A 23,745-nucleotide genomic window follows, 5' to 3' on the forward strand; every position below is an offset into this window, starting at 1 on the left:
ACGTTTTGACATTGGGAATTGAAGAAATTAGCTAGGGGGAAAAACTAGGTAGCTAAACTTGCACATTTACCTGCATGCTCCCCTCTTGCACGCCGGTACACAGATTCGGTAAGCTATCTCAATATGTTCCCGTTGTATGTCCTCTGGTCTCACAGACTCGACCCAGCGCCAGGCTGCTTTCTCAAGCTGTACGCGAGGCGCCATTCTGCAAGAAAACAGAGCCTACCATGGGTACCCTGACAAAGAGGTGCCGAGGATGCTGCGGCCTAACTCGCGCTGCTACTGGCACTGCTGCAGTCACTCAACGTCGTTAGCTAGCTAACGTTAGCCAGTTGGCTAAATCTATGGATCTAGTCGTCGGCGGAAAAAAGGCCAAACAAATACTGTACCTACAACGTTAATCACATCAGGCAAGCAGTTTAAATGCCATAAGACTTGAATTACACACTCTAAACATCCTTCCAACATACATAGGCTAACACTAGAATCATATCAGCTGATGCTTGTCGTAGCTAACTAGCTACCAATCATAATGTTAGCTAGCTTGTCAGATATTCCCCACTGCGAATAACTGCGTAGCTAGCTAGCTAGGTGTCAAGCTAACGTTAGCTAGCTAGCTACCCATCATTACTTGTTAGCGAATATAAATATATTTTTTATTTTTTTAAATTAAATGTACATTCGAACCTTTCGTGCGTGTATCACAAACTTCTGATTGTGCAGCTGCATATATTTTCATATTTTATTCAGTTTGTTTTAGATTTAGCGCCCTTGCGTCAGTTTTTAAATAAATAATTTCCTCCTTCAGTTTTAGGCGCAAGTACTAACGCATGACATACGATTGATGTCGACGCAGCTACGTAGCCACTTTCAAAGAAAATGCGGGGGACTCCATAAAAATAGAGAGGAAGAGGCGAAGCGAGAGGTTTTACCACAGATAAAACAATGAGACAGACATTTCACCGGATGTATAAATGTGAAGCATCCGCTTGTCGTTTCTACTCATTACCAAATATGACAGTGAGAGGCCCATTTGCCGGGAGTGGGAGAAGATGGAACGAGATGGATTTTGTAAGACATTCTGCAAATGTTCTCATCGATTAATAATTTAATGTCAACACAGTGTTCCCAAAACTAGAATATGTTATGAACATATTGAATTAAAGTTTAGTAGACTTTACCCTTTTGTAAAAGTTTTAAAAATCGCGTTGTTTAGGAGTGCAAAAGGCTTATTGAGTTATTGCACAGGCGCACTTCAGAGGAGGCGTTCCCTAACGGAAATATGCAGACGCATGCGAGAAGGCGCCAACAAGATCTCGCTAGCTCGGGCTTGGCTCTGCCCATCACCTTGCTTGTTTTACCCACGATGACTCTTTCTTCCCATTGTAAACGATAGGGTGTAGTCTATCTTGGTTTAGTTATAAGATATCTTTGGTTTTACTCTGCCTACGAAAATAAACCCACGAAGTGAAGAATTTTTTGTATGGAGGGAAATTAGAGACTGCCATATTGCCACTCCATTCCATAGGAATTAATGGATTTCTTTATTATTTCATTCAGTTAAATGTTTTAAGGACAAAATTACATGTATTTAAGTAATTTTCTTGTTGTAGTGGGGACAGCAACATTAGTAATGTTTTTAGATATTTTTATTTTTATGCTTAGCTCACATAATATAATTTTGAAGTATACATTAATGTGTCTGTAATAGAATAAATGTGTCAAACGAATGTAGAAATTAATAAATGCATTTCTATAGCTTCCAAAATATTGTTTTTACAACGTGGGGGAGTGCCAAGATGGAGGCATGGTGGCTTCAACTCAGAGCCCCTATATAATATATTGGAGGTAAGTGGAAGCACATGGCATTTCGGCAACTTTGAAAAAACAACTTTATAGGATTTGTGCCTGTTGTCATAGAGATAGATAGAGGACTCATCATGGATATAGTTTCAGCTTGAACATTTGCCATTGAGAGCTTCCACCATTTAAAGGTAGTCAACTGGGTAGGGATTCTTATAAATTGGGGGCAATCAGCCAATGAGGAAAAAAATGGACTACTTTAAAATGGAGATTGCCCATGGTATCACAGACACTATAACGGCACAGATACAAAGATGAGTCCTCTGTCTATCTCTATTGCCTGTTGTGTATCTGCCCTCTCACTGGCTCGAATGATCCCACCTGATCTTGCCTCCTGCCTGTCTTCCATCTGAGGCTGTGTGTTTGCATTGTTATAGTGGTCACTTGACTATCTTGTCAATATAATATAGTACCACAATATGTCATAATACCAATAAAACCTAGCTGTCAAACAAGGAAATGGTTCCAATTGTTTTTCCACCATTCATTTTTCCATAGGGGATTTTATAAAGACTTAAAATAAGGGCTGTGTTTCATGTAGGCTTACCCTGGCGTGACGTTTTGAGAACCGTGTAAATCTCAATAGGACACGGTCACTTTTATCAGTATATTTGCCTGTATTTACCCCACAAAAATGAAATGCTAATTAGCTGCTAATGTGGCTGTCATAAAGAACTACAAATGCCTGGATGAGACTGCTGAATCGAGGCAAAGGTAAGAATCTCTGGATGAACTATCTAATGTTAGCCAAATTTTGTAATAAATAAATTGGCTACATATCTTTAAATTGACAATTCTGTGAACTGTCTTGTGCAAGTTTTAAATTGACACAATACCTGTAAGCAAAGGTGTCAGCTGGAGATGTGCAGGAGCTTGTAGGGATTTGTAGTCTTGCATGATGTCTACTTTGATGCTAATTAGCATTTGATAATCTGAGAGTAAATAAAGCCGAATAAATATATATATATATATATATATATATATATATATATATATAGAGAGAAATTTACATGGTTATCAAAACGTCTCGTCAGGGTAAGCCTACTCGAAACACAGCCCTTATTTAGAGTTTCTAAAATTCCCCATGGGAAAAAATGTATGGTGGAAAAACAATTGGAACATTTCCCTGTTTGACCGCTAGGTTTTCCCTGTTTGACCGCTAGATTTTATGGGTATTAAGACACCTCCACAGTGGGGCTCTGCTAAAATCCTGCCACTTTGATACAGCTACGACCGAAGTGACTTGTCGTAGGAGGTTAGGAGGGTCCTCACTAGTTATTACAGCCACAAAGTCATGGCTTAACCCCTCCTATTTCTACAGTTTATCTTCTTCAAATCTGATTATAAACCTAACCACACTGCTAACCTTATGCCTAACCCTAACCAAAAAGTTAATTGTTGTTTTCATGAATTTGTACAATAGAGCCAATTTTGTGACAACCAGTTAGAGAGCATTTTCCCAACCCCTTTCCTACTTTATTTATTTATTTTATTTAACCTTTTTTTTTTAACTAGGCAAGCCAGTTAAGAACAAATTCTTATTTACAATGACGGCCTACACCGGCCAAACCCGGACGACTCTGGGCCAATTGTGCACCGCCCTATGGGACTCCTAAATCACGGCTGGTTATGATTGCTAATCTTAACCTAATTCTCCTTGCCTGCTACATTAATTCTCATAATCATCTGTTATGGAAAAGTAATGTCCAGTCTAGCTGTATCTAAGTTTTTAGGAAATCTCAAAAAGCAAGCGGCTGAAGTTTTTTCTCCTCGATTTATTGGAGGTTGTGACTAGATAGAGTATAGCTACGACTGGAAGTGTATTTTGGTAGCAGATTAGGAGAGCAATTTAACTAATCCTAACTCTTTTCCTAACCTTAACCTCAGTCTTCTGACCTGCTACGAAAGTTCTCCTAACCTACTACGAAAAAGTTACTTCCGGTCGTAACTGTATTCCACCTAGTCAGAACCATTATTGGACGCATTCGTCCATGATTGAATGAAACCTTGATTAGTGCTATCCGGAATTCTTGGGACGTCCCTACCCTTACCCTAACATTAACCATAATCCTTACATAACCCTAACCTTAACCCCTACCTTAAAGGTAGCCTCAGCTAAATATAGCACCACATATATTGAGATGAGCAAAATGCAAGACTTCGCTCTCACACAGCCACACACAGTATCTATCTGCGCATGTTTAATGTAACACACATACATTATTCATTTCGGTTGTCTATCCTGATGTTAAGTTTGTTCTATAGAAAGTATTTGACTCTGTGTGCCACAGAACGTATTTGACTCTAGCCACAAAATTAAGGAAATTAGAAGGAGGGGAAGAATTTCGGCAGGCAATAAAATTGTCTTGTCGAACCCCCCCCAGGCAACCGAAATGAATAATGAATGTATGTGTGTTATATTAAACAGAGGAGGGAGTAAAATGTAGGCAAGCAATAAAAATGTTAGAACAACTACTAGTCGAATAAGACATGGGCGAGATGACGAATTTATTTATGGACTAATACACTTGAGACAAATAGCCAAACAGAAAACTGCAGACATTACTAGAGCCACCCCCACCGACATAAAAAAGTAATAAAAGGCAGCCTAACGTGATCAGAAATCTCAACTAGCAAGCAAGTCGCAGCAATGAAGAATTGAGTGCGTGCGCATTCACGCGAGGGTATTCTGGTAGGGGTGAGCTTTTCGGCACAGCACCGGGACATCCCAAGTTTAGACTTAGAATACAATAGATTGCTTCTCTTATTTCATTAGCTGTACACTTCATATGCGTTTCCAATGGAGGAGAATATACTGTACTGTATAACTCCACTGTTTCAACCTGGGAAATACCATGACGCAGTTGTAGGATAACACTGGTGATATAGGCTATAGTTCAAATCAAGTTGTATTGGTCACACATAGTTAGCATATATTATAGCGAGTGTAGCGAAATGCTTGTGCTTCTAGTTCCGACAGTGCAGCCATATCTAACAAGTAATCTAACAATTCCACAACTACCTAATGCACACAAATCTAAATAAAGGAATGGACTAAGAATATATACATATAAATATATGGATGAGCAATGAATGAGCGGCATAGGCAAGATGCAATAGATTGTATAAAATACAGTATATACATATGAGATGAGTAATGCAAGATATGTAAACATTATTAAAGTGACTATTGATCCAGTTATTAAAGTGGCCAATGGTTTCAAGTCTGTATGTAGGCAGTAGCCTCTCTGTGTTAGTGATGGCTGTTTAACAGTCTGATGGCCTTGAGATGTTGTTTTTCAGTCTCTCGGTCCCAGCTTTGATGCACCTGTACTGACCTCACCTTCTGGATGGTAGCGGGGTGAACAGGCAGTGGCTCGGGTGGCTGTTGTCCTTATCTTTTTGGCCTTCCTGTGCTGGAGGGCAGGTAGTTTGCCCCCGGTGATGCGTTGTGCAAACCGCACCACCCTCTGGAGAGCCCTGCGGTTGTGGGCGGTGCAATTGCCGTACCAGACTGTGATACAGCCCGACAGGATGTTCTTAATTGTGGATCTGTAAAAGTTAACTTAATTATTGATTAATTTCTTATTCTGAAAATAACAGGTGCTCAGATTTACACTCAGTAAATAATTAATTTCATCCTTGACCTTGAAGTGGTGTCAGTTAGATGGCTACGTGTCACTGTAAGGCCATGGATGAAATTGTCTCCTTACCCTGTAAGCAGTTTATGGACAAGGTATGACCGCAATCCATGCTTTGGTATATTTTCCCTGGCACTGCGATTTGTGCCACAAATGTTAAAACGTTAGCACGTGGAAACGGTGCCAGATAACTAAACCAACGCATAAATTGCTGTCATACCGTGTCCATAGACAGTTTAGAGAGTAAGGAAGCATTGTCATTTGGGTAAACTATCCCTTTAAGCAAAACAACACATTACATTTACATTTACATTTAAGTCATTTAGCAGACGCTCTTATCCAGAGCGACTTACAAATTGGAAAGTTCATACATATTCATCCTGGTCCCCCCATGGGAATTGAACCCTGGTCCCCCGTGGGAATTGAACCCACAACCCTGGCGTTGCAAGCGCCATGCTCTACCAACTGAGCCACACGGGACATGTCTCAGCATGTGTCCATTTAACAATTAGGCAAGTAAGAAAAACGTTTTTAACTAGCATGTCTAAGTGCACCAATCCCTTAAACTAAATAAAGTCTTTCAAGTGCAAGTGAAACTACCTACGTAAATCTTTTCGAAAGGGAGACAGATGGAGAGCCAGTCGGTCTCGCTGAATGCGCCCAACTTGAGTGTCGGTGAAAGGGTGCGGATAGAGGGGCCCGCTCCCCTCCTACTTTGGAAAAATTGTATTGGGTCCGTTGTCATGGAAATCGCAGGACACTTAGATGGATTCGACAAAGATGGGGGTTCAAAGGAACAAAAGCCAAAGTGTAATTCTCCTAAAGGCGTCAGAAACATTAAAAGGGAATATTCATCGTGCGTCCCTCATATGAAGACCGCGCTTCTCTTGGCACACCAGCAACCGAATGTACACAAAGAGCATTTTGCAAAATGGTTACTTTCCGTGAAGAACATAATTTTACACCGAAACAGACACACAAGCAACACATTTGAGGAGTTGTGGGGCTTGGGATACGTAGTCCTGAGTGCGCACCAGAGTGGAACAACAGCCTTTGCGCTTGGGAGTAGACTACCTACCGAGATGGCCAACAAGGGGACTCAACTTCAGAGCCTGTCAAAAGTGTTTTTTCTGCTCAGCATAATGACAGTCAAGACCAATCCACTTGAGACGGGTAAGGAGATGGAAGGTCAATTTCAGATGTATTCCGTCGCGGATTCAGACACGTTTTTCCATTACCGTGACGCACTGCCTTGTGCACGTATTTATTTGTTGCTCCTGGATCTCTCATTGTGCCACTGGGCTTTTGTAAATGAAAACAGTGTGTCTTTCTGAGTCACTATAATGAAGCATCAATATTATATTCGTTACCTAAATACCCGTTGATTTGAAGTCTGTTTTCTGAAACAAATTGCCATTCAAACAACCAGAAACCCTTGGATGACCAAGGAGCCAGGGGTTACGCCCGCAGCTGAATGATAATTTGTCATGTGACACTTCTTAATTTGTGAAATAGTTTACACAGGGGTTTGAATTAGTTTTAATTCAACTTTAATTCATGAAATATTTATTCCCATTTTTGTTCACCTGTATTCCACAGAAATAACCTTTAACAGACTTTTGACATTAAACTTAATGAACTTTTCATAAATCTATGCTTTTATCATTATCAACAACAGATAATCATTGAGAAAGAAACATCAGGAGTTGCCCCATGTCACCTTAGTTGTCTTTTCCATACTGGACCTCCTCCCAGTGAGAACTTACACTAGTACCAGAGCTGTTTATTTTTACCTGTAAAACGCTTTATTAGGGACTCAAGGATATACTTTTGTCCATGTTTTGGACAGTTCTTCTCTTGCGGGCAATGTTTTTATTTGGGTAGTGTTGTGGGACTGGTGATTTTCCACCAGCGGTGGCTTCCCAGTCCCCTTTCTTGGGGCACTCTGGTAGGTCAGCGCAGGAGGATCCAGTGGTTGCCTAGGGAAACAGAGCTTATAAACCCATGAAGGGGTTGTAAATCTTCCCATTATCTGGCTCACTGTCCAGAGTGGGTGTGTGGAGTAGCATCAGTTGGCCCCCAGCCTTAGACCCTCACTGTGGCTTCCATGTATGTAAATGTATTACCACCCAAGCAAAGAGGTCTGGACTTTTACATGCACAGGGGTAGTGCACTTGACCTGTAACTGCAGGGTTGCTGGTTCAGGTCCTGTTCTGGCTATTTGTTTCTTCTAATCACCTGTAACAAACTCAGTTGTTTTAGTTTGTCATAGTTTTTAATATTATGCTCATAATTCAGTATCGGTCAGGAACTCAATGGGACTGTGGAGAAACAGAGAGAAAGTCGATTTTTGTTTACACATCACATCCTCACAGACAAGTAGTTTGCTCCTTTATGCTACTTACATGTATACATCTGTGGGTTTTCTTCCAGTCAACGTGGTGGACTTCTGTGGCCAGAACATCCAGGGCGATGGGATGATAGTCAACTCACACCAGGAGTCCAAGAAGTACTACTTTGTCACCATGGGAACGGACTGCCATCTCACTATGCAGGCCGCCTCCCCCAAGGACAAGGTGCCCACCACGATCCACACCCCCTCACTTTTGTGCTCACTATACACATGTATGCCCAATATTCCAAATTGACTCCTGGCCCTTGTATAGATCTGGATAGGTATATGCAATATGATAATATTTCACATTGACTTCTTACAGCTATCCACTCCTCTCAGTTCCAAGGCAAGGGTTAGGGGTGATAATACCAATATTTTTAACTTTATATTCCTTGCAATGTTCGTCAGCTCTTCCCTCCTCTCCCCCTGAAGGTCCAGTTCCATTTCCGCTTCTTCCTGGTCTACAGCCTGCTTCGTTTAGCACCCCAAAGTCCATCCCCCCTCTTCCCTGAGTCCCCTGAGTCGACTCCAGTGGTGGAGCAAGGGGACCCATGTCATGCGGGATCATACATTCAGTTCTATGATGGGCGGGACAAGAACTCGCCTCCTATTGGACCAACGCTGTGTGGGAAGAGCCCACCTCGTCCGGTGCTGTCCACAGGGAATCACCTGACCCTGCGTCTGGTGACTCAAGGTACCCTGCCTCGAGTGGATTTCGTGGGGGACTTCACCTCCTTCAGACTGGGTGAGACATGACGCCAGCCACCCAATCAGATTGAGCCCCAAAAAATAAACACTGTTCCAAAATGGGACATTATTTGTCTTTTTACCTAAACATGCAAACACCATCAGATAGAATTCATAGCAAGCAGTGCACTGGAATGACATTCACTCTCATGGGAAAGGTGGACAAAAATTACTAACTGAAACCCCAATAACCCCAAACCCCAATAATAATATGACTGCATTGAGGCATGTCACTGTGTTTCTATGGCTATATACACCATGCCACTGCCTACTTCATTTGTTAATTTAGCAAACAAGACAGCTGATAATCTAGTGCCTTTATCACACTCAACACAACTATATTTTAGCTTTAATTAGCTTTAAAAATGCAACATTTTCCTCTCTGCCCCATGACAAAATGTGTAGAATTCTAGAAAGTTTGCTATAAAACAGCAAAAATGTATCTCCGCCTCATGGCAAAATGTGTAGAATAGCAAGGGATTAGCTATACAACTGCACTTTTTTTCACTTTGCACATGGCAAACTGTAGAATTGCAGGAAGGCCACAACAAAATTGTAGCCTACTCACGAACTGTAGTTTGTGCAGTTCGTAACAAATCAAATTTACCATCTTTCTCTATCCATTTTCAGGTTTTAACCAATCAGCGTGCAGCAGTGAGCCTTACTTCCCATGTCGGAATGGGAAGTGTATCCCCATGAGTCTGGTGTGTGATGAAAAGGGCATTGATAACTGTGGGGACGGGAGTGACTTGGAGGATCACCTGCCCTCAGGGTGCAAAGGTCACTCAGGTATCACACCTGTGCAGCTACCTGTTCAACAGGCCTTTAATTAAAGGTGGTCTATGTGGCCCCCAACAAACTTCAGACTAAGTCTCGCTATTATTACACTATCACACAGTTTATACACTTTTAAAGGAGTGGGGCAGTCCCTCTCCTCACTTATTTGTTAGGTCACAAGTAGAGAGGAAACAGGAGAGTGTGCTGAAAAAGTGGTAGGCCGGATCCGAACCCATACTGCAGCAGTGGACAGTATGTGCACCAGAAGCAGCAGCTTAGATCACTAGACCACCTTAAGCCACCCAATTTGTATTATTCTACCGTTCTTCTAAACTGTACAACTTTTTGTTACTGTAAATTGGAATGTGTTCTCAGTCACCTTACCTAGTAAAGAAAAGGTAAATAACACCTGTGTCATCTCCTCAGCAGGTCAGCTGGCCCCAGCCCAAGCCCCTCCCCCAGCAGTGACCCCACCACCCCCTGTCTTAAACGCGCCCACTTTGCCCATGTCCACCAATAGGGACTGTGGCACTCCGGACGGCGTACCCCATCACGACTCAGTGACAGGTGAGTGACAACTGGTACAATGCAGGTTATTGTTTTCCTCTTTACCAACTAGGAGGTTGTTATTATAAAATGATCAGTTCCCAATGTCTTACCTGGTTGAGTAAAGGTTAATAGAATAAATAGCTCAACTCCAACTGCTTTACTTGTACTACTGTATATAGTGCATTCGGGAAGAATTCAGACCCCTTGACTTTTTCCACATTTAGTTATGTTAGAGCCTTATTCTAAAATGGATTAAATCGTTTTTTCCCTCATCAATCTACACATAATACCCCATAATGACAAAGCAAAAACTGTTGAAAAAAAACAACAAAATATCACATTTACAGTACCAGTCAAGTTTGGACACACCTACTCATTCAAGGGTTTTTCTTTATTTTTACTATTTTCGACATAGAATAAGACAAAACTATAAAATAACACATGGAATCATGTAGTAACCAAAAAAGGGTTAAACAAATCAAAATATATTTGAGATTCTTCAAAGTAGCAACCGTTTGCCTTGATGACAGCTTTGCACACCCTTGGCATTCTCTCAACCAGCTTCACCTGGAATGCTTTTTCAACAGTCTTGAAGGGGTTCTCACATATGCTGAGCACTTATTGGCTGCTTTTCCTTCACTGCGGTCTAACTCATCCAAAACCATCTCAATTGGGTTGAGGTCGGATTATTGTGGAGGCCAGGTCATCTGATGCAGCACTCCATCACTCTCCTTCCTGGTCAAATAGCCCTTACACAGTCTGGAGGTGCTCAAACCAGATGGGATGGTGTATCGCTGCAGAATGCTGTGGTAGCCATGCTGGTTAAGTGTGCCTTGAATTCAAAATAAATCACTGACTGTGTCACCAGCAAGCACCATCACACCACCTCCTCTGTGCTTTACGGTGGGATCCACACATGTGGAGATCATCCGGTCATCTACTCTGCATCTCACAAAGACACGGAGGTTGGAATCAAAAATATGAATTAGATCATGAAGGCCTGATTCACGCAGTTTCCTCTGAACAGTTGATGTTGAGATGTGTCTGTTACTTGAACTCTCTGAAGCGTTTATTTGGGCTGCAATTTCTGAGGCTGGTAACTCTAATGAACTTATCCTCTGCAGCAGAGGTAACTACGGGTCTTCCTTTCCTGTGGCAGTCCTCGTGAGACAGTTTCATCATAGCTCTTGATGGTTTTTGCGACTGCACTTGAAGAAAGTTGACTGACCTTCATGTCTTAAAGTAATTATGGGCTGTCAATTCTCTTTGCTTATTTGAGGTGTTCTTGCCATAATATGGACTTGGTCTTTTACCAAATAGGGCTATCTTCTTATACCACCCCTACCTTGTCACATCACAACTGATTGGCTCAAACTCATTAAGAATGTAATAAAGTCCACAAATTAACTTTTTAACAAGGCACACCTTTTAATTGAAATGCATTCCAGGTGACTACCTCATGAAGTTGGTTGAGAGAATGCCAAGAGTGTGCAAGACTCTAAAATCTACAATATATGTTGATTTGTTTAACACTTTTTTGGTTACTACATGATTCCATATGTGTTATTTCATAGTTTTTATATCTTTACTATTTTTATATGTCTTTACTATTACTACTTTACTATTATATAATGTAGAAAATAGTAAAAAATAAAGAAACGTTTGAATGAGTAGGTGTGTCCAAACTTTTGACTGGTACTGTACATAAATATTCAGACCCTTTACTCAGTACTTTGTTGAAGCACCTTGGCAGCGATTACAGCCTCAAGTCTTCTTGGGTATTAGGCTACAAGCTTGGCACACCTGTATTTGGGGAGTTTCTCTCATTCTTCTCTGCAGATCCTCTCAAGCTCTGTCAGGTTGGATGGGGAGGTTTGCTGCACAGCTTGGGTTCAAGTCTGGGCTCTAGCTGGGCCACTCATGGATATTCAGAGACTTGTCCCGAAGCCACTCATGCATTGTTTTGGCTGGCTGCTTAGGGTTGTTGTCCTGTTGGAAGGTGAACCTTCACCACAATCTGAGGTCTTGGGTGCTCTGGAGCAGGTTTTTGTCAAGGATCTCTCTGTACTTTGCTCCGTTCATCTTTCCCTCGATCCTGACTAGCCTCTCAGTCCCTTCCACTGAAAAACATCCACACAGCATGATGCTGCCACCACCATGCTTCACCGTAGGGATGGTGCCAGGTTTCCTCCAGACGTGACGCTTGGCATTCAGGGCAAATAGTTCAATCTTGGTTTCATCAGACCAGAGAATCTTGTTTCTCATGGTCTGAGAGTCCTTTAGGTGCCGTTTGGCAAACTCCAAGTGTGCTGTCATGTGCTTTTTACTGAGGAGTGGCTTCCGTCTGGCCACTCTATCATAAAAGCCTGATTGGTGGAGTGCTGCAGAGATGGTTGTCATTCTGGAAGGTTCTACCATCTCCACAGAGAAGCTCTGTCAGAATGACCATCGGGTTCTTGGTAATCTCCCTGACCAAGGCCCTTCTCATCCAATTGCTCAGTTTGGCTGGGCGGCCAGCTCTCGGAAGATTCTTGGTGGTTCCAAACTTCTTCCATTTAAGAATGATGGAGGCCAATGTGTTCTTGGGGACCTTCAATCCGGCAGAAATGTCTTGGTGCCCTTCCCCATATCTGTGCCTCGACACAATCCTGTCTCAGAGCTCTACGGATAATTAATTCAACCTGATGGCTTGGTTTTTGCTCTGACATGCACTGTCAACTGTGGGACCTTTAAATTGACAGGTGAGTGTGCCTTTCCAAATCATGTCCAATCAATTGAATTTACCATAGGTGGACTCCAAGTTGTAGAAACATCTCAAGGATGATCATTGGAAACAGGATGCACCTGAGCTCAATTTCGAGTCTCATAGCAAAGGGTCTGAATACTTATGTAAGTAAGATTTTTGCTAAAATTTAGAAAAACCTGTTTTCGCTTTGTCATTATTATCAGGAATCAAGGTAAGACCCAGATGCAGACTGTCGAAGTAACAATGTTTATTATAGCAACAGGGGCAGGCAACGACAGGTCAAGTCAGGCGGGTCGATAATCCAGAGTATAGGGGCAAAGGTACAGGACGGCAGGCAGGGTCAGGTCAGGCAGAGTAGTTGGGCAGGCAGGCTCAGAGACAGGACAGGCAAGGGTCAAAACCAGGGTTTGAGAAAAGGAGAGACTGGGGTAAAAAGCAGGAGCTGAGAAAAACGCTGGCTGACTCGACAAACAAGATGAACTGGCAACAGACAAGCAGAACTCAAGTATAAATACACAGGGGAAGATGGGCGAAACCTGGAGGGGGGTGGAGACAATCACAAGGACAGGTGAAATAGATCAGGGTGTGACAATTCTGGGGTATTGTGTGTAGATTGATGAGGAATTGTTTTTATTTAATCCATTTTAGAATAAGGCTGTAACGTAACAAAAGGTGTAAAAAGGGAAGGGGTGTGAAGACTTTCCGAATGCACAGTGGCTTTTTTTCAAAGATCCCTTATTTCTTAACTGCTGGGTAAGCCACAAACTTGTGTAGGGGATGGGGTATTGTTTGTTTCTGTAAACTCTATTTCAGCACAAAGTAACAGGAACCTAATTGGAATGCAAAGCACATCAATGACAGGGGGCATAAAACTAATTGGGATGCACATAGCTCTTAATTTCCACCTTACCGGTTGTAAACCAATAAACTGTGATGGATTCTTAGTGGTGAATATGACCCCTTTGAGTTCCCAGTCACTATTGTTCCTTTTCTAATGACACTGGTGCAAATAGATACTGAAGCTAGATTGCCTTTTTGTCTTTGCCAAGCCACCAGATGTCCAGCCAAGACCACAACCATTATTTTATTCATTCCAATACGTCTGGCGAAGGAGATAAAAATTGTCTGTGGAAATTGCCAGACATTTGTCTTAAATTGAAGGATGATTTGATCATCAAAGAATAACAGGAAAAGTCTTTACTGTGATTGGACAACAAAGTATTTGGATGGTTTTACTATTACAAGCAAGCAGACCCCATTGCTAACTGTACTCGACTCTCATGTCTCCACACTCCCCCAGATTCTCCTCCCTACCTGTCCCTTTTGGCTCTCTACATCGCCTTGGGTGTGATAGCTGGCGTGGTCCTGCTGTGCTGGTGCTGCTGGTCTCCAGGCTGGTTCCTCTGGAGGATCAGCATCTGCCGCTTCTTACCATGCTGTAACTCAGCCTGTGCCTCCTGCCAGCTCTGTGCCCGTAGCTGTGCCCAGAACAAGGAGCACCGACCAGCTAAGGTCTCACCACAAGGACAGGTCCCAACCAACGGTGCTGCCTTGTCCACCCTCACCACATCCACTGCTAACGCCACCACTCTCGCTGTGTAGGGGGGGCAATGCAGTCGCTATGTAGCGCAGGACTGTTGTTGCTATGAAGCATAACCTCTATGATAGCTAACAGTGAGATAGATGGACTCACAGACATGATGACCCAGACTTCCTGTTTTAGACTGATGGATTGAGATGATACTTGTCTTTTTGCTGGGTTACAAGGACTCTTAATGTCATGGAAGAAGGAGTGCTGCAAAGCTGAGACCGTTCTTAAAACGGGGAAAGGCTTTATATTATATTGTTTTAGTCACTGTAGGTTCTTGTTTTCTGGTGCTTTACACAATGAATGACTGATGCTACGTTCTTCGGACTGTTTTGTATTTAAAAGTGTATTAGATTGGATTCAATAGAGGGTTCTTCTCTGAGTGTATAAGTAACCTAGGGTCACCTATTCAATTCTATCTACAGTTGAAGTCGGAAGTATACATACACTTTGGGTGGAGTTATTAAAACTCGTTTTTCAACCACTCCACAAATTTCTCGTTAACAAACTATCGTTTTGGCAAGTCGGTTAGGACATCTACTTTGTGCATGACACAATTTTTCCAAAAATTGTTTACAGACAGATTATTTCACTTATAATTCACTGTATCACAATTCCAGTGGGTCAGAAGTTTACATACACTAAGTTGACTGTGCCTTTAAACAGCTTGGAAAATTCCAGAAAATGATGTCATGGCTTTAGAAGCTTCTGATAGGCTAATTGACATAATTTGAGTCAATTGGAGGTGTACCTGTGGATGTATTTCAAGGCCTACCTTCAAACTCAGTGCCTCTTTGCTTGACATCATGGGAAAATCAAAAGAAATCAGCCGAGACCTCAGAAAAAAAATTGTAGATCTCCACAAGTTTGATTCATCCTTGGGAGCAATTTCCAAATGCCTGAAGGTACCACAATCATCTGTACAAACAATAGTATGCAAATATAAACACCATGGGACCATGCCACCGTCATACTGCTCAGGAAGGAGACGTGTTCTGTCTCCTAGAGATGAACAGACTTTGGAGCGAAAAGTGCAAATTAATCCCAGAACAACAGCAAAGGACCGTACAAAAGTATCTATACCCACAGTAAAATGAGTCCTATATCCACATAACCTGAAAGGCCGCTCAGCAAGGAAGAAGCCACTGCTCAAAAACCGGCATAAAGCCAGACTACGGTTTGCAACTGCACATGGGGACAAAGATCGTACTTTTTGGAGAAATGTCCTCTGGTCTGATGAAACAAAAATAGAACTGTTTGGCCATAATGACCATCGTTATGTTTGGAGGAAAAAGGGGGATGCTTGCAAGCCGAAGAACACCCTCCCAACCGTGAAGCACAGGGGTGGCAGCATCATGTTGTGGGGGTGATTTGTTGCAGGAGGGACTGGTGCACTTCACAAAATAGATGGCATCATGAGGATGGAAACTTATGTGGATATATTGAAGCAACATCTCAAGACATCAGTCAGGAAGTTAAAGCTTGGTCACAAATGGGTCTTCCAAATGGACAATGACCCCAAGCATACTTCCAAAGTTGTGGCAAAATGGCTTAAGGACAACAAAGTCAAGGTATTGGAGTGGCCATCACAAAGCCCTGACCTCAAACCTATAGAACATTTGTGGGCAGGACTGAAAAAGCGTGTGCGAGCAAGGAGGCCTACAAACCTGACTCAGTTACACCAGCTCTGTCAGGAGGAACGGGACAAAATTCACCCAACTTATTGTGGGAAGCTTGTGGAAGGCTACCCAAAACATTTGGCCCAAGTTAAACAATTTAAAGGCAATGCTACCAAATACTAATTGCGTGTATGTAAACTTCTGGCCCACTGGGAATGGGATGAAAGAAATGAAAGCTGAAATAAATAATTCTCTCTACTATTATTCTGACATTTCACATTCTTAAAATAAAGTGGTGATCCTAACTGACCTAAGAGGGAATGTTTACTAGGATAAATGTCAGGAATTGTGAAAAACTGAGTTTAAATGTATTTGGCTAAGGTGTGTGTAAACTTCCGACTTCAACTGTATGTTGCCATTAGATTTCTAGTTACAAAAGCATGAGAAATCCCACTCAGCCTGCTCCCACTGAAATGTTCACTTCCCACACATGTATGCCCCTTACCCAACAGGGACTATATTTTTGTTAATAAAATAAATCCCACTCCTCAGTTTTTTTAGGTACTTTATGTCCCATGTTGGGGACACCACATGTATGTCGGTGCTCATGTATGCCATGTAAACTGACCCTGCCTCGAGTAGACACATAACCTTTCTTAATTTACCCTCCGTGCTTGTTGTGTAACTACACTACAGTTCAGAAGTTTGGGGTCACTTAGAAATGTCCTTGTGTTCCATGAAAACATACATAAAATTAGTTCCAAAATGAATAGGAAATATAGTCAAGACGTTGACAAGGTTATAAATAATGATTTTTAATTGAAATAATAATTGTGTCCTTCAAAATGTACTTTCGTCAAAGAATCCTCCATTTGCAGCAATTGCAACCTTGCAGACCTTTGGCATTCTACTTGTCAATTTGTTGAGGTAATCTGAAGAGATTTTACCCCATGCTTCCTGAAGCACCTCCCACAAGTTGGATTGGCTTGATGGGCACTTCTTACTTACCATAAGGTCAAGCTGCTCCCACAACAGCTCAATAGGGTTGTGATCTGGTGACTGTGCTGGCCACTCCATTATAGACAGAATATCAGCTTCCCTAAATAGATCTTGCATAGTTTGGAGCTGTGCTCTGGGTCATTGTCCTGTTGTAGGAGGAAATGGGCTCCAATTAAGCTCCTTCCACAGGGTATGGCATGGCGTTGCAAAATGGAATGATAGCCTTCCTTCTCCAAGATCCCTTTTACCCTGTACAAATCTCCCACTTTACCACCACCAAAGCACCCCCAGACCATCACATTGCCTCCACCATGCTTAACAGATGGCGTCAAGCATTCCTCCAGCATCTTTTCATTTTTTCTGCTTCTCACGAATGTTCTTTGTGATCTGAACACCTCAAACTTAGATTCCTCTGTCCATAACACTTTTTTCCAATCTCCGTCTGTCCAGTGTCTGTTTTCTTTTGCCCATCTTAATATTTTATTTGTATTGACCAGTCTGAGATATGGCATTTTCTTTGCAACTCTGCCTAGAAGGCCAGCATCCCGGAGTCGCCTCTTCACTGTTGACATTGAGACTGGTGTTTTGTGGGTACTATTTAATTAAGCTGCCAGTTGAGGACTTGTGAGGTGTACATTAGACACTTTAATGTACTTGTCCTCTTGCTTAGTTGTGCACCGGGGCCTCCCACTCCTCTTCCTATTCTGGTTAGAGCCAGTTTGCACTGTTCTGTGAAGGGAGTAGTACACAGCGTTGTACAAGATCCTCAGTTTCTTGGCAATTTCTCGCATGGAATAGCCATCATTTCTCAGAACAAGAATAGACTGATGAGTTTCAGAAGAAACGTCTTTGTTTCTGGCCATTTTGAGCCTGTAATCAAACTCACAAATGCTGATGCTCCAGATGCTCAACTAGTCCTAAAGAAGGCCATTTTTATTGCTTCTTTAATCAGGACAACAGTTTTCAGCTATGCTACCATAACTGCAAAAGGGGTTTCTAATGATAAATTAGCCTTTTAAAATGATAAACTTTGATTAGCTAACACAACGTGCCATTGGAACACAGGCGTGATGGTTGCTGATAATGAATCTCTGTACGCCTATGTAGATATTCCATTAAAAATCAGTCGTTTCCAGCTACAATGGTCATTTACAACATTAACAATGTCTACACTGTATTTCTGATCAATTTGATGTTATTTTAATGGACCAAAAATTTGCTTTTCTTTCAAAAGCAAGAACATTTCTAAGTGACCCCAAACTTTTGAACGGTAGTGTAGATTATACTGTTCCCCCACCTCTGTCTTGAATGATTTTGAGAGGTGCTCTCGAGGCTTTGTAAAGGTGACACATGCTTGACTAAATGCTGTTTCTCTACTCTGAGTTGCCAAGCGACAATTGAAGGTATGCTCCCCCAACCACTCAACCTCTCTCTCTCGGTCTCTTGCTCTTTCTCAGAGACTTAACGCATATGGATATAACCGTGACTTTCCTCAGGAGGTCATGGACTGTGCTGAAAGAGATGATAATGAATAATGAATCAAGTGCATTAGTATACTTTTCTACACTAGGGCTTCTGCCTACCTTTTAGACATGATATCAAAAACATGTGTTGTCAACATCACAAATAAGAAGACATGGGGCTTTGGTTCTGTCTCATTGACCAAAATGATTTGTGTCCCTAGAACTACTATTGTGTAAATACATTATTTCTCATATGTTTCAGATGTTTTATTTTTTACTTATGGTTTATTTTTATTCAGAAGGCTAAATAGATGTTCTACCACTGCCTTTGTACTATTGACACAACCTCCATATTCAAAAGCAAAGTGTGTGTTTTTTAAAGCTGATGTTTGTTTGCCTGAAGTGTCATCATCCGACCTGGGTTCAAAATGTGTATTTGAGTAGCTGGTATTTAAAATCCATTTAAATATTTTTAAATACTCAATGCAGCCCAAAACAAGTAAAATAGTATTTTAATTGTTATTTGAAAAAACAAATAGTCTACCAAATTGTATTTTCAAATACTTATTTCAAATACCATTTTCAAATACTTTCCAAGTGTGTACTATATGTGTACATATTAAACTACTTTTTTTTTCAAATATAAGATATTTGAATACTTACTTCTAAATGTTATGTGTAGATAATTGAGGTATTTGAACCCAGGTCTGGTTATCATTATCTATGTATACTTATTTACTCCATGGTATTTGATCCACAAACAAGGAAATTGTTTTCGTATTCACCACTGTCTGATATGTAAATATATGTTTGACAATATTAAACTTAGAACATTAATGATCGATTCGACATTGCCTCATGTTATAGGGTAAATCCATTTGAATTCAATTACTTTTTGACAGCAGCCCTTTTGATTTGAACAAAACCTTCCATACATATTTGCCCATTGTAGAAGTGCTCAGAAAGTGACTTTTTGGACCTGAATGTCAAAACATTCATGAGATAAAGGTGCTCAAAGTTGACCTATTTTGCATACCCCGCCATACCATGTCTTCATCACTAGAACATATAAATGGTTGAGATTGATATAATTTCAAAAGCTTACAAGCAGGGTTGTCAAAATATTTTTGAATATATTGAAAAAAATATATCCTTAAATGTCAATTATCAAAAAATGCGTGAACTCCAGTATTTTTTTGTAGTTTAGACCGTAGTTTACATAATCATACTTTTTTGTTGTAGTGCCTGCCATTGGTTGAGACACAACTTGCTCTTGAATACTTTGAGCACCTTTATCTCCTGAATGTTTTGGCATTCAGGTCCAAAAAGTCACTTAGTGATCATTTCTTCCATGGGCAGACATTTATGGAAAGTTGTGTTTAAATCAAAAGGTATGCTGTCAAAAAGTGATTGAATTCAAATGGATTTACTATATAAACGTTCAAGTAGTCTGATATTTTGCAGAATAACACATAAGACATTGAACTTAGACTGGTCTGTCTCTCTCTCCCGACTCTGCCTCTGCTGCTGTCTTCCCTGTCTCTTTCTCCGTCTCCTTGTCTATCTCTGCTTCTGTTTATATTATAAAATGAGGGTAGGTAGGGTATTCATCTGGAGCTGGATATAATTGCTGCCTAGTTGGTTGTTCATCCTCTGAGAGCCTTGTTGACAATGGTAAGCTCTTGGCAAGGTCTCACAAGTCTCAAACTGTGGCTGTTGCCGCTGTAACTACTGGTAACCTTTCAGGACAAATCCCTCTCCTTCCACAAAGAGAACCCTCTGCTGTTTGAATGGTGTTTAATCCCTACCCCTGTATGCACTACAGCCTGACATTGATTCTGGGTTTATTGTTGCCTTGGTGAAACATGACTTCTCGATTAGTCTATTTTTCAAGGTGCGTATTCAGTTTGAGTGTTCTCAAGCAAATATGCCCAATGGACTCAGAGTCTACAGGAATAATATTTCTTGGTGCCACATGAATCCAAATGTTATTACCGCATCAGACTATTTAGATAAAGACAAACATGTTTTGCAGCTCAGGGACATATCTACAGTATCTCTCTCGATTCAGGGCACTTCCATCTAGTAATGTGTCATGTCTGTCTTTGGCTAGCCAAACATTATTAGACACGTTTACATAGGAGGAAGACGTATTTCTCTCTGTTCAGCTCGGCACAGTTTCTGGTGAGAATTACTTACCGGTACATGTGATTATCTTTGAGCTAAAGCTGCCACATTGTTCGTTCAGTATCTCAGTCGGCCAAGCCACAGGGAGCGTCATCTATGATGCACACCCACAGCGTGTCAGCCTCATGACCCTTTTAAACTAGGCCAGGCCTCAATGGACATTGACTTTGGGGGAAAAGGTCAACACACCAAACCCAATGACACCAAACTATTTCTTCCTGTTGCAGGGGAGACTAGAATCTTGAGCCCAGACCCTGATAGTGATGATTGCCGGCACACAATGGAATTAACAGATGACATTTATGCCCTCCTCTTTACACTGTAAGGAGAGGACAGGCATGACCTCATCCAACACCAATGTGTAGAACCAACCTGGATGATTCACAGCAGACATAAAACACAGATATTGTGAAATGGAGTTGTTTCACCCAAATTCCTTTCTGTCATGCTGCAAAGTGCATGGAATCCATTGAATCGTGGATTTCTAGATTAGCTCATTCCACTCTTAATAGCAACTATTCAACCCCAGCAGTTACCATCTTACTCACAAAGAGCAAGCAAAGTTCAATGATTACGTGTAGTTCAATTATTGGTCTCAAGGTGTGGAAATAGCGGGAAGGAAGAATGACAATAGGGATCATTATAGGCTACTTTTAGGTCCCTCTGCTTACCCAGTATGAAGGCGCCCTCTAGTGGCTATTGGTGTGGTGCAAGACGGAAAAAAGAGCCGCCATTGATCGGTATACTACTCCTACTGTGTTACAAAATTAATCGTGTTCATAGTTGGGTGCTTATAAATACATCCCTCTCTACGGAAAAATACCAACAGACAATGTGAATACAAATATTAATTTATTGAGTAGCAAAACATTAATATATTTACAGCACTGACAAAATAGCACTTAAGTCTTAGAAAAATGTAACTTTTGGGAACACGGATGGAACCCGGGCAGCTTGAGATTTGCCATTGCCTGCACAGCAGCGGCCCTGTGAGCTCTCATTAGCCAACAGTGAGTCTGACAGCAGATCTTTCGCCTTCCTTCCACCAGGGACTCAAACTTGTGTGATTCCACCTGACCCGTCAACGTGGGCTACCCAAAGCAGCGCAGCGAAGCGCAGTTAAACACAGACAGTCTGACCACTTTTCTGTTGACTGCTTGAGGTTGCCATTCATTCGTCTTGTGAAGCTATTTCGAGTGCGTATGTAGCGCACCGTATTTGGTGTGGCAAGGACTAATACAGTTCCTTTTAAATATGTAACAGTGTTTTGACGCTGGCCCTGGGACGCTCATTACCCGGCGTGCAGTCGGTTGACAGCACCAACGCATCTCTGAACCCCCGTCGCCTGTTGCAGCTTCTTGGGAATGGTGATCTGCTCGGTGGCCGAAACTACTGCTACCTCCTCCAGTCTCCTTTCCTCCTCCAGTGTCTTCTGCTCCCGGGCTATCAGCAGAGCCAGCTCGGCGTCCAGCGGCTCCCCGGAGGAGAAGGGCTGGCAGACTGTTTCCACCAGGCCCAGAACCGTTCCCAAGAAGGCAATCACGGAGCCCACCAAGTACACCTTCAACATGCGCCGGCTGGGCTTCTGCGCCAGCATCTCCTTAGCGAAGGGGATGATTTCGTGCATGGTGTCCATTTCGGATGGATTATATTGTCTGATTTTGACTGGGGAGAGAATAGAGTTTTAATCACAGGTGTTACCTTTCACGCATGCAGTTGTAAATTGTAACAAATAAGCACTTTTAATGACAACGTCAATGCGAGAAAAAGCAGGACAACCACGTGCAATGGTGGGCTACTTACTTTATTCAAGTGGGTTGATCTTGTCTTTTCGTATTTATCAGCCCAGGGCGTACTGTGTAGCTTCAGCACTAATCAATGGCAGCTTCTCGTTTATAAAGACCTGGTTCTTTTAATCCACGCCCACTCGGTGACGCGTTATGATTATTCATTGAGCACGAGCTCAATCTTCTGCCAAACCAGAAGGAGCATGGGTCCAGCTGAACGTGAGCTACGTGTTACAATAGTGATGCAAACTCCTCTCAAACATGCTGTAAAGTATGGCTTATTTATGTGTGTAGCCTGTATGTGTCTCTGTGCCCTTTGTAGCAGTTGGTACCAAATTATGCCAAGGGGTGCTCGTTTCGATGAATCACATAGAAATAAGCAAACTATTTTCATCGGTTATTATTAGGCTACTGTTTAATTATCATCGTCAAAACCTGGTCGTTTATCCACTATAAAATAAAGTACTACCCCTGCCTAATCTTTTTAGAGCAGAATTCAAATATGTACAACAACATTCAGCAAAATATTGTACACGCTAAAGTGTTTAATTGTTATGTATAAAATTGTTAAGCTTGACACATGTGGGCCAGTTTCAATTAGGTCAAAGGCCATATAAAACCAGTCACTCTATTGTCACGTCCATCACGTCTGCATACACCGTGATCTCTGTACTGACACACACTCACACACAAACAGGACTTGCTGAGCAAACTGTGACTAATTTGGGACTGCAGCTGACCAATGTTATTGTTGCATGACTTTGACTGGATCAGTCATACATAATTCTCTATGAATTTGAGCAATGAGTGAGTTTTGGGAACCAGAAATGTGGAAAACGAGAGGACTCTTTCCAGTGTTAAGCTTGTGAATGTTTTTTTCTCGCTACACCACGAGGGGTTTAATGAAGACCTTGTATTAGTGGCCACTTACACTTGTCGTTTATTTCCAAAACGCTACATCAATTTTTTTTTTTACATTTGTGTTTTTTCACCAGAACTAATTGCTTTTGGGTACCTTCAAGTGTGTGTAAAATATTACTGTTCTCAGATTTTTTATTAATAGATTTTAGATGTGTATGAAAAACACTATATATCCAATGTTTAGCTGGAATAGAATGTTAATATCCTGTATATTTGACTGTGATATGTGGTTGTCTCGCCTAGCTATCTTAAGATGATTGGACTTACTGTAAGTCACTCTGGATAAGAGCATCTGCTAAATGACTAAAATGTAAAATGGAAATGTTTTACATACAGATCTCATATTACCGTACAGAATTTTGTAAAATATATTAATGTCACAAATGTATAATTTGTACATTTCTTTCATAAAACATTTCCGTTATTTGTTACATTTGACTGTGTAAAACCTAGCAGTGCTACC

The 23,745-nt window shown here is 41.5% G+C and overlaps 3 protein-coding genes across 6 annotated transcripts in view; 1 reads left to right on the forward strand and 2 right to left on the reverse strand.

The window, feature by feature from the left end:
- usp48 (ubiquitin specific peptidase 48) overlaps positions 1-6,196 on the reverse strand; it is a 26,824-nt gene extending 20,628 nt beyond the window's left edge. For 2 of the 4 annotated variants that reach the window (XM_055911101.1, XM_055911080.1), the window contains exons 1-2: positions 688-935; positions 71-205 (exon numbers count right to left, since the gene is read on the reverse strand). In XM_055911101.1, the coding sequence (XP_055767076.1) occupies positions 71-204 (134 nt within the window). In that variant the 5' untranslated portion in view covers position 205; positions 688-935. Of the gene's footprint in view, positions 1-70; positions 579-687; positions 936-5,206; positions 5,416-6,108 lie in introns of those variants that run through there. The other 2 variants (XM_055911096.1, XM_055911089.1) reach the window with 2 other exon arrangements.
- Positions 6,134-19,224, forward strand: LOC129842649 (uncharacterized). Its single transcript, XM_055911277.1, has 6 exons — positions 6,134-6,677; positions 7,938-8,080; positions 8,332-8,644; positions 9,277-9,435; positions 9,850-9,990; positions 14,019-19,224. Exons 1-6 carry the CDS (start codon positions 6,134-6,136, stop codon positions 14,318-14,320), a joined length of 1,602 nt encoding a protein of 533 aa, XP_055767252.1. The 3' UTR covers positions 14,321-19,224.
- A 2,185-nt stretch (positions 19,225-21,409) lies between these two features.
- Positions 21,410-22,486, reverse strand: LOC129842848 (G0/G1 switch protein 2-like). The gene is made up of 2 exons (XM_055911532.1): positions 22,378-22,486; positions 21,410-22,239 (listed from the first exon to the last, which is right to left on the reverse strand). Exon 2 carries the CDS (start codon positions 22,208-22,210, stop codon positions 21,866-21,868), a length of 345 nt encoding a protein of 114 aa, XP_055767507.1. The 5' UTR covers positions 22,211-22,239; positions 22,378-22,486; the 3' UTR covers positions 21,410-21,865.
- Between the last annotated feature and the right edge of the window lie 1,259 nt (positions 22,487-23,745).

Source organism: Salvelinus fontinalis, chromosome 3, assembly GCF_029448725.1.
Source record: "Salvelinus fontinalis isolate EN_2023a chromosome 3, ASM2944872v1, whole genome shotgun sequence".
In the NCBI taxonomy this organism is placed as follows: domain Eukaryota; kingdom Metazoa; phylum Chordata; class Actinopteri; order Salmoniformes; family Salmonidae; genus Salvelinus; species Salvelinus fontinalis.

Coding starts and splice junctions, on each gene's coding strand:
- LOC129842649 (XM_055911277.1), top strand. CDS start 6,134: ATGGAGAGCCAGTCGGTCTCGCTGAATGCGCCCAACTTGAGTGTCGGT. Junction 6,678..7,937: donor GACCAATCCACTTGAGACGG/GTAAGGAGATGG, acceptor GTTTTCTTCCAG/TCAACGTGGTGGACTTCTGT. Junction 9,991..14,018: donor CCATCACGACTCAGTGACAG/GTGAGTGACAAC, acceptor ACACTCCCCCAG/ATTCTCCTCCCTACCTGTCC.
- LOC129842848 (XM_055911532.1), bottom strand. CDS start 22,210: ATGGACACCATGCACGAAATCATCCCCTTCGCTAAGGAGATGCTGGCG.